Source organism: Camellia sinensis, chromosome 3 (genome assembly GCF_055761805.1).
Source record: "Camellia sinensis isolate YWXY chromosome 3, ASM5576180v1, whole genome shotgun sequence".
Classification (NCBI taxonomy): domain Eukaryota; kingdom Viridiplantae; phylum Streptophyta; class Magnoliopsida; order Ericales; family Theaceae; genus Camellia; species Camellia sinensis.
This window is the reverse complement of record NC_138963.1, coordinates 137,423,115-137,434,309: the sequence shown is the minus strand read 5'-3', so window position 1 is coordinate 137,434,309 and position 11,195 is coordinate 137,423,115. Positions and strand designations below refer to the sequence as shown.

The 11,195-nt window shown below is 34.8% G+C and overlaps 1 protein-coding gene and 1 long non-coding RNA gene across 2 annotated transcripts; both read left to right on the top strand.

The window, feature by feature from the left end:
* The first annotated feature begins 289 nt into the window (after window positions 1-289).
* Window positions 290-6,944, top strand: LOC145821858 (uncharacterized). The gene is made up of 3 exons (XM_082918432.1): window positions 290-593; window positions 6,349-6,850; window positions 6,937-6,944. Exons 1-3 carry the CDS (start codon window positions 540-542, stop codon window positions 6,942-6,944), a joined length of 564 nt encoding a protein of 187 aa, XP_082774558.1. The 5' UTR covers window positions 290-539.
* Window positions 6,945-7,459: 515 nt separating this feature from the next.
* On the top strand, window positions 7,460-9,314 carry LOC114292508 (uncharacterized). The gene is made up of 3 exons (XR_014364500.1): window positions 7,460-7,550; window positions 7,626-8,032; window positions 9,050-9,314. It is a non-coding gene; the product is annotated as an uncharacterized LOC114292508 (long non-coding RNA).
* The last annotated feature ends 1,881 nt before the right edge of the window (window positions 9,315-11,195 follow it).

Below are 11,195 nucleotides of genomic sequence, written 5' to 3'. Positions count from 1 at the left end.
AATATTCTAATTGATTGCCACATGGTTGGGTCTAACTTGGACTTAGAATAGCAATACTCATCAATCAAACTTAAGTATTCTTTAGGGAAAAATGATATATAAGCCCATTTTTTAGATCCATTTTTTATATCCATCGATTGTGAGCACACAGCATGACATGGCATTAAGAAGCATATGTTAATGGGATATTCAAGAGCATTGGCTGAGATCACCTTTGCCATTGGTTTAGATGGAGTATGCAAAATATGACTCTTGTTTTGTTTTGTTGGGTATGTGAATGAATCAGGGAACTTGCATTTTTTTTGTATTTTTATTCAAGTGGTGTGTCATGAGGGTGGACCACAGTTTTGTGTTGAATATTCTTACAAGTTACAACTATTCATTGCCCAAAAAATTATAGATATTTTGTGTATCGGTGACCCTTTTAATAATTTCATCATATAACATTCATTTCATGTCCACTCTCCGTTAATTTCATGTACAGTGCGATTTTAATTTAAACTTTGATTTACAATTCAAATGTTATAGGTTATTGGCTAATGCGAAGAGATAAAAAAGCTGCAATCATTCGTTGGGGGCAATTACTACATCAAGTAAGCTTTGACTATATTTTAGGGCATTTTAAATTTATTTATCAAGTTAGTCATTTTAGTTTCTACACCTATGATCTTGAAACTATATAACCTTATTAAATTTAATAAGTCTAGTTGTCAAAAAAAATGGGACTAGATACGTCATTTAGCAACTTTAATATTTTAGTTGATTTTTTTATTTTTTTATGAAATGAAAAAGAATTATGTTTTGGATGATTTGTGGATTTTTTTTTTTTTTTTTTTTGTAGGTGAATAGATAATTGTAAAAGAAAAAGTTGTTGATTAATGTATAGGACATGACATTTTGTTTTATTAACTATTTTTTTCTATTGACTATTTACCCAAAATATAAGTCCCAAACAGGCCTAAAAAGAAAAGAGAAATAATCAGTTATCTTTTTGTAAAGTCTCTGGGTGAGTATGTGACAACAAAGCTAAAATCACACACTTTGATAAAATGAAGTCCATGAACAATCCCATAAGGTAATAAAGAGAATCTTAGTTGCAACTTTGTTCAAAGTTCCTGATTGAAATATGGATCACAAGGATACTGTGTAGGACCTCTCTATATTTCAAACCAGTAATATAGATACCTAGTCAATATATATTTGGATCCAATTCTTTTAGGATAAATTGCACTTTTTCCTTTTATTTTTAGTCATTTTTTTTATTTTTTTATTTTGATCATTCATGTTTCAAGTTTTTTTTTTAATTTACTCCTAAAACTAACTTTTGTTCAAAATTAGATAGAAAATGCATGTTTCCTGCCACATCATATAAAATGAGGGTTGTTTCTGGGACTACTGGGTGATAATTTGATTATCTGCTAGACTGTATCTGTTGGGTGATAATCTGATTTTTTGTTAATCTGGTTCTCTGCTGCTGTGTGGCTGGTCTGTATCTGTTGGGTGATAACCTGATGCTAATCTGCTAATCTGATGTGTGTCTGTTGCTGTTTTTGGCCTATGCTAGCACTGGTTCCATGGCTCTTTTTGTTTTGTTTGTATTTGGATTAGGTTGCATGCCTCTATTTTGGTTTGTAGTTGCTGTATTGCTTGCATCATCCCTCTCTTTTTGTTGATGTTTTCTTCCTTTCTGTAAGGTTATCCATCATCAATAAAGGGTTATTTGTTGTTGATTAAAAAAATAAAAAATAAAAGGGCAAACTGTAAATTACCCTTCAGTTTATATGTGGTTCATGCCACATTATGGGACTGTTTTGTATGGTTTATATGAGTTGTTTATAGTTATTTATTATTTTTAGAATCAATTTAAACTGTTTTGTATAGTTTCTGTTTATAGTTTATTAGGTAAGAATAGTTTAAGAGCAATGCTACGTCTATTTAAAGTCTTGCTAACAATATTACGAAAAACATATATGTTCAAATATCATTGGAAAACAGCCATCAAGGCCAATAGGATGTTGGAAGATCACCATATAATTTGACTTATAGTTTCTTATACTATACAATGTCATCATGTGTACATGCAGCATCTTTAAATTAAATGTTAAATTTAAAAAATGTATTACAAGGTTTGGCTTTTTTGAGAGAAAATATTAATTTTTTATTGTTTCTCAATGTTTACCTAATGTTTTGAGCATTCATGATATGACAAACACTTATATGACTCAAGGAACTATTTGACATGTAATTCTCTAATTCAAAGGAATTTCACATAACCATGGCTTTGTAGGTGACCAAATATGGATAAGAGTTGGATGCTACTTAGGGATAGGATGAGTTCCCAGTATCGAGATGGGGTGAAGGCTTTTGTTCAATTTGCAATGATGAATGTAGAGCCAAATGATAAGATTCGTTGCCCATGTATGGACTGTTTGAATTGTGAACGACATACTTGTAAAATTGTGGAGTATCATTTAGTTGTGAAAGGGATGTCTCCTTCTTATAAGACTTGGGTGCATCACGGGGAATCTGTTCCCATGAATCAATCTCATGCATTGAATAATGACAACCACAATGACTTTGGAAGTGTTGGGGATAGAATGGAAGCAGAGACAGGCGAAGATCAAGATGAATTCCTAAATTTGTTAGAAGATGTTTACATGGGGACTACCATAAATGATGATGAAAATGAAGAGGATGAGGAGGAAGGTGACAATGACAATGACAATGACGATGATGTGGCTAACAATGTTGAAAAAGAGGGCGTGCCCAACTTTAACAAATTGTTGAATGATGCTCAAAGAGAGTTGTACCCTGGGTGTCGTAAGTTTTCTCTTTTATCATTTGTTGTTAAGATGCTTCATGTGAAGGTGTTGAACAAGTGGAGCAATAAGTCTTTCAACATGTTGTTGGGGATATTAAAGGACCTTCTACCGGTAAGTGATCAAGTGATTCCATGGACCCTTTATGAAGCCAAAAAATTCTTACGTGCCTTAGGCTTAGGATATGTGTCGATTCATGCATGCAAGTATGATTGTGCACTTTTCTGGAAAGAGAATGCAAATTTAGAGAATTGTCCGATTTGTCAAGAGTCTAGATACAAGTCGAATTATGGAAAAGGTAAAAAAGTTCCTCACAAGACCTTAAGATACTTCCCGTTGACATCAAGGTTGCAGAGATTATATATGTCGAGAAAAACAGCAATAGATATGAGATGGCATAAAGAGAAACGAGTAGATGATGGGATATTGAGACACCCGGCTGATGGTGAGGCATGGAAGGATTTTGATAGGCAACATCCTTTGTTTTCCCAAGAGAGTCAAAATGTGAGGTTAGGGTTGGCCACTGATGGTTTCAATCCTTTTGGAAACATGAGCAACTCGTACAGTATGTGGCCTGTGATTGCTATGCCTTACAACTTGCCTCCTTGGAAATGTATGAAACAAGCATTTAGTATGCTGTCATTGCTTATCCCTGGACCACAAGCACCAGGGAGAGATATCGATGTTTACATGCGACCATTAATTGATGAGTTGAAGGAGTTGTGGGAAGATGGTGTGCTTACTTATGATGCCTCAACTGAATTAAGTTTTCAAATGCATGCAGCTGTTATGTGGACAATTAATGACTTTCCTGCATATGGAAACTTGTCGGGATGGAGTACGAAAGGGTATTTGGCTTGTCCCACCTGTAACAAAAATGCTTCCTCACAATGGTTGAGAGGTAAGATAGGGTACACAGGCGCTCGTCGTTACCTGCCTGATGACCACCCTTGGCGAAGGAGTCGACTTTATAATGGTAAGACTAAGTTCCTGTCAAGACCTTTACTGTTATCAGGGGAACAAATCTTAGAACAATTGGATTCAGGGACCTTTAAACCATTTGGAAAGCATCCAACCAATAAGAAAAGAAAAAGGGAAAATCCAGTATTGAATTGGACAAAAAAAAAGCATCTTCTTTGAGTTGCCATATTGGAAAACACTTAAACTCCGACACAACCTCGATGTTATGCACATAGAGAAGAATATATGTGATAGTTTGCTTGGAACATTACTGAGTATAGATGGGAAGAACAAAGACACAGAAAAAGCACGCATGGATTTGGAAGATATGAAAATAAGGAAGGAGTTGCACTTAAAAAGGCGTGCCGATGGATCTTTTGAAAAGCCCCCAGCATTGTACACTTTGTCCTCAGATGAAAGATATGGTTTTTGTGAGTTTTTAAAGTCAATTAAGTATCCTGATGGTTATGTAGCAAACATCTCAAGGTGTGTGAACACAAAAGGTGATAAGTTAACAGGCCTAAAAAGTCATGATTGTCATGTCCTCATACAGCGACTTCTTCCCATTGGAATGCGTGGATATCTTCACAATGATATTTGTGTTGCATTATTTGAGTTGGGAAATTTCTTCCAAGAGCTTTGCTCAAAGACATTGAAGATGAAGAATTTGGAAATATTAGAAGATCGCATAATATTCATACTATGCAAGTTAGAAAAAATTTTCCCCCCAGCGTTTTTTGATGTGATGGTCCATTTGGCGATTCATTTGCCGCGTGAAGCCATTCTTGGTGGACCTGTGCAATATCGGTGGATGTACCCCATTGAAAGGTACTTACTAACTTATTAAAACACTAGAATACTTAAATTGTAGCACAACCTGCATATGTATTTATAAAAATGTGAGTGTGTGTAATAAGATTATTCTATTGTTTGTTTCATAGGCTGCTTGGAACTTTAAAAGGATATGTTGCAAATCGAGCTCGTCCAGAAGGTTCGATCACAGAAGCTTATGTTGTCAAGGAGTGTCTCACATTTTGCTCAATGTATGTGGGTGGGATTGAAACTGTATTTAATCGAGAGGAACGGAATGTCGATGTTAGTGTGCATGAGTCAGGGTTAGAGGTCTTCGCGCAAAATGTTCGTCCTTTTGGGCTAATAACAAGGGTTTCTAACGTGTCTCAAAAAGAACGTGAAATGGCTCATTGGTTTGTCTTGAATAATAGCCTCGAGCTTGACCATTATCTAGAGTACGTTCTTAATCTTGTTTTTTTTTTGTAGAATTATGTTTTCAATATAATATGTTACTTATGAATCATATGTTTGTAAGTAGGCAACACAAGAATCTTTTAGAAAATGAAGGTGTACGTGACATCACAAATAGACAGAAAAAGGAATTCCCCAAGTGGTTCAAAGAACATGTAAGATATAATCCCAAACTTTATTCAGCTACACTTATATGAATACTAACATAATGATTGAAATTGATGTCGTTATGTAGATGAACCAATTACGAGCTCAAGGATTACCAGAAGCAACTGATGATTTGTGGTCATTAGCAAATGGTCCTAGTGTGAATGTTAACTTGTATTCAGCTTGCATTTCCAATGGTGTTCGATTTCATAGTAAGGATCGTGATAGTAGTCATAAATGCCAAAATAGTCGGTTAGTTGTGGAAGGGGAGCATGAGAGACAAACAATTAACTTTTATGGGTACTTGAATAGAGTGTGGGAGATGCATTACATACTTGGACATCGAGTTGTTTTATTCCAATGCGAATGGTTCAATACCGGTAGCAATAGAACATTACATACCGATACACATTGCACAAGTATTGATGTTAGAAGTCGATGGTATAAAGATGATCCATTTGTCTTACCAAGTCATGTGAAACAAGTTTTTTACGTTGATGATACAAAGTTAGGCGGACATTGGAAAGTCGTAAAAAGACTACAACATCGAGGAATATGGGATGTACCAGAACAAGATGGCTTTGAACCTGAAAATGTATTGCAACAAAATGAAACAACTGATGCTGTCCCAGTGAGCGTTGAAGACCCCGTGACAATCTCACTTCATAGGAATGACATTGATCCTCAAATTATCCCAAGTGAGGTGGTTTTACAATCAGTTAATCGAGCACACAACGATGGTGTTGATGAGGAAGAGGGGTGCGATAATGAAGATGATTACTACGAGCATTGACTATCCGAGAAGATGAGCTACATAATCATTTTGATTGTAATATAGATTTTGACATAGAACTTTAATTGTTGTGTGATTGTAATATGTTTTGATGACACTGTTGTTTAAGTGCCTTTGAGTTTGAGTACAATGACAATTCTGCATGAATTTTTTATTTATTTATTTATTTATTTTTGTATATATGTGTTTGTGTGTGTCCCTATCTGCCTCTCTTTGTCTAATTTATTTTTTTTGTTTCTTATGTTATGTTATTGTTTAGTTATTACTTATGTTCTGACATTGATTCTATTATATAGCCATTGATATTAATGTAATTGCTTATTTTACATATGCTTCACACATGTAATTGTTGAGTTGTTGTGCTAGATGGCAGGCCCTGGTAAAGTTCGACATGCAGCATCATCCAAAGTTCCTCTACCTTCCCAACAAGCTGCAGCTAGAATTGCTGCCCCTACTCAGCATGCACCACCTATTTTAACCCCATCTATTCAGAGTGTACCATCTACAAATGCTCTAAGTATCCAGCCTACACCACCGACAAATGCAACTACTACCCAGGTTGCACCATCTACAAATGCAACTACAACCCAGGCTGCACCATCTACAAATGTAGCTACTACTCAGGCTGCACCATCTACAAATACAACTACTACCCATGATGTGCCATCTACCACTAGTTTGCGTACTCGTTCTAGACAAGTCAGGGGTCAGACTCGAGGGAAGAGCATAGCACGTCTCATAGCTAACAATGGTGGTAAAAAACTTCCTGTTTGGATCCCTGCAGATGCGAAGGTGCCAGTAGGACCTTATGCCACTCCATTTGCAAATGAACTTGGCTTACAGATAAGGATGGCTGAACCAATCATTGGTATAAAAAAGTGGGACAAGATTGATGAGATTCATAAAGCCCAAATCATTCAAGCAGTTCGGGTACATGTATTTGCTACTTTTCAGATAATTAGATTATCACCATTACTTGCATTTTGATATTAATAAAAGCATTCATTATATTTGTAGGATAAATTTGAGATTGTTGATTATGATGAGGATGAAGAGGTTCGGAAAGGAGTCAATAAAAAGTGTAAAACTCTTTACAGAAGTTGGCGTAACAAGATGAAGACTCATTACTCGAAGTTGGTAGACGCTGGTGTTGACCCTTATAGTAAACCATACAAAGGGGTCGATTCTGAGGCTTGGGTATACATGATCGATCATGTATGGCTTGATGACGATTATCAGGTAAAATTTCCTAATTTGAAGAATCATGTTGTAATTTCAATTTAATTTTACTAATCAATTAATTTTGCAGAACTTGGCTAAAAAAGCAAGGGATAGTCGAGCGAGGTTACCATATAATCATACAATGGGCTCCAAGTCATTTCAAGCTGCAATGTATAAACAGGTGATGCATTTATTATATCTAACATAATGATTGAAATTAATTATGTATGCTTACTTTTAAATGGAATTAGGATACCGAGAAGACTGACTTTGTAGACTTCTACAAAGATTCCCATTGGAGCAAGAGAAAGTCGGATTGGGTAGCCCCGATATGTGGTCAATTACATGTAAGTATGCCAATTAATAGAGTTACATATTAATGTAAATGATGGTATTTGTTGAAGTTGTTTACAAATTGATAGGAAGCTTTGAAAAAGCGACATGATGAGTCTTTAGAGCCTGGGGCAATACCTTTAACTCAGGAGCAGCTGTCAATTGAGATTCTTGGAAAGAAATCGGGATACTTAAAAGGCTTTGGAGTTGGTCCAAAACCATCATCATCCAGATCTTCTGTTACTGCACAAGCACATACTGAGGTGGTTTCGAGCCTACAAAAAGAACTAGAGTCATTGAAGAATTTGTCCGAGATCCAGCAAGAACAAATTGCAGCCCAGAACCTGGTAGCACAAGAGCAAGCTAAAATGATTGAAATGCAAAACAAAAGATTTGAAGAGATTGAGAAGTTTATGAGGATGACCAAGGATCAGGCAGGCATGCAGGTTGATGAAAATAATTATTCATCAGAGGAATCTTATTGACAAACACTTTTGTAAGTATATTTTTCATAATTTACTTTTCAAATCAGCACAAGCATTTCATTTAATATGTCTGGTTGTGTTAAACAAACAAGACCTCGATTGGATCTCCGGTTAGAAAATTAGAAGAAAAATTGTAAAATACAAGACTTAAAAGGCCCGTTCGGGGGCCGAAATTGCGAAATGACCACCAAAACCACTGAAACTTGGCACGGACAGCTGGTTAAGGCCTAAATAGACTTGTAGGAACAAACGAGACCTCAATTGGATCTTCGGTTAGAAAATTAGAAGGAAAATTGTAAAATACAAGACTTAAAAGGCCCGTTCGGGGGCCGAAATTGCGAAATGACCACCGAAACCACTGAAACTTGGCACGGACAACTGGTTAAGGCCTAAATAGACTTGTAGGAACAAACGGGACCTCAATTGAATCTTCGGTTAGAAAATTAGAAGGAAAATTGTAAAATACAAGACTTAAAAGGCCCGTTCGGAGGCTGAAATTGCGAAATGACCACCGAAACCACTGAAACTTGGCACGGACAGCTTGTTCAAGCCTAAATAGACTTGAAGGAACAAACGGGACCTCAATTGGATCTCCGGTTAGAAAATTAGAAGGAAAATTGTATAATACAAGACTTAAAAGGCCCGTTCGGGGGCCGAAATTGCAAAATGACCACCGAAACCACCGAAACTTGGCACGGACAGCTTGTTCAAGCCTAAATAGACTTGTAGGAACAAATCGGACCTCTATTGGATCTCCGGTTGGAAAATTAGAAGGAAAATTGTAAAATACAAGACTTAAAAGGCCCGTACGGGGGCCGAAATTGTGAAATGACCACCGAAACCATCGAAACTTAGCACGGACAGCTGGTTAAGGACTAAATAGACTTGTATGAGCAAACTTGTATGAGCAAACAGCACCCGATTGGACTTCCCGTTACAAAATTAAAATCAAAATTGTGAAGTTCATATCGAGGTTTTTTTTTTTTTTTTTTGTCAATCTAATATTGTTTTGTTTTTTCATGTGACAGATTGGCAATGGTGGAAAATAGTTTGGGCTACATCAGAAGATTTGATTTTGTGTTTTTGGAAATATTTTGACATAGGATTTTGGTAAATGATTTATGGATTAAATGTTTAGCATCAAAATATTTGGTGTTGTATTTTTGCAAATATTTTGACATAGGATTTTAGTAATTGACTTGTTGGTTAGATGTTTAACATCAAAATATTTGGTTGTAATTTTGAAAATATTTTGACATAGCATTTGGTAATGTATTTATGGGTTTGATGTTAGTAGTTTGTAAGTACTTTGACATGCATGTTTTAGATTGTCAGAGAATTGTAATTATGTTTATTGGGATTTTTCATAGCTATTAATTTTGAATTAGTATGAATGTCTTGCACAGGTGTATTATTATTCACATTACATTTGTGTATATATTGTGCACAGGAAAACAGGTGTTTTGGATTATTTTGAACAGGAAAATTATTCAAATCAAAATTTATGTACTGAATTTTTAGTGACAGGTGGTATTTTGGTCGCTGTTAATATATTTGGCGACAAATTGTTCTTGTTGCTAAAAGTTAGTGGTTATTCCAAGAACTTTTCGCAACCAAAACTTATTCGTCACTAAAAACGTGATTTTTAGCGACCAAATTAATTTTGTCGTTAAATAGTACTTTTGGCGACGCATTTATTTGTCGCTAAAACTACAGGGCCTATCCAAATTTCAACCTTTTAGCAACAAATTGTAATTTTATAGCGACAAAATATATGATTTTTGGCGACAAATTTTCTTGTTGCTAAATGTCTACATACGGCGACAATTTTTGATTTCGTCGCCAATACTTTTAGTGACAGGCCTTTGGCGACAAATTGTATATTTGTCGCAGATTCTTTTGGCGACGAAATTTGTACTTTTGGCGACCAATTTCTGGGTCGCCAAATGTGTATTTTGTTGTAGTGAATGTAATGAGGATTTGTTGTTATTTTTTGTTGTGTATCGGTTTCAAAATAAAAATATGCACAAAAGGTTAGAAGGGTGATTTATTACTCTACATAGGAACTAATGGAATATTAAAAAAAAAATAAATTAAATGAAACATAACAATTAAAAATAAGACTTTCTAAAAAATGGCCCTTATTTGAAATTAATCCTCTCAGGAATGATTCTATTTATATAAGGATGTTAGCATAATACAATTTTCCTATATCTCTATTCAATCATCTACTTTAGAATTGTCTATCTTTCTCCATTGTTGGTTAATCTCTCTACAATTTTATGGAGTTTGATCTTAAATTCCTTCATTTCAAATCAATTCATCCAATTGAACTCATTTTACTTGTGTGGAAAACATGTAATGGGGAATGCTTTAGCTTTTTATTTTTTATTTTTTATTTTTTATTTTTTATTTTTTTTATCTCTCATGGGACTCCATAACTTCCATTGATAATGATCAATCCACTGGAGGACCAGTGCTCCAACTCCATTCCCTTGTATAGGCTAATGTAGGAAAGGGTCAACCATGCATATACACCGCCATGTAGTAGTAGGCTGAAGATAAGGAAATAGAGTGAGAGTCAACCAACAAGCATAGCCTTTAGACCCAACCAAGAGGAATAAATAAATAAATAAAATTTGCAAGTGACTTGTTGAAATGATGGTATGGGAAGAAAGGTACGTTTTCATTTTCTTTTAGTAATTTTACCTAAGAATTTTGATTATTTTGTTTGACATATTCTTAAATTTTTTAAGTGATTAAAATTAATTTTTTTTAATGAAAAATAGTCATGAAAGATAGATGGATTAGAATTATTTTTTTAGTAAAATAAACTTATAAGCCAACTTAGAACTGTCAAATGAAACCTAGGTCTATGCCCCCATAACCCATTACCTTTTAGAAGGGCACTGTGCTTTATTTGGTTCAATCAAATAAGTTAAAAGGCACACTTTGAGGATTCTTTCCCATTGTAGAGACTCTCTTCACAAATCATGTATAAACTAAACGGAAAATCTTTGGGTGCGTAAGGTACATACTATATGTATCTATGTAAGTTTTTATAAATATATAAGTTTTTATAAATATATATAAATTATCTCATAAAATCACATAAATGTTTACAAATACACGTAAGTTACCTTACAGAAATTGCGTAAGTTTTCATAAAAATAC

Bases quoted from the DNA above. Each gene is read 5' to 3' on its own strand.
- LOC145821858 (XM_082918432.1), top strand. From the start codon at position 540: ATGCGAAGAGATAAAAAAGCTGCAATCATTCGTTGGGGGCAATTACTA. The intron at 594-6,348 runs GTAAGCTTTGAC...TTGTTGTGCTAG, and splicing joins GGGGGCAATTACTACATCAA to ATGGCAGGCCCTGGTAAAGT.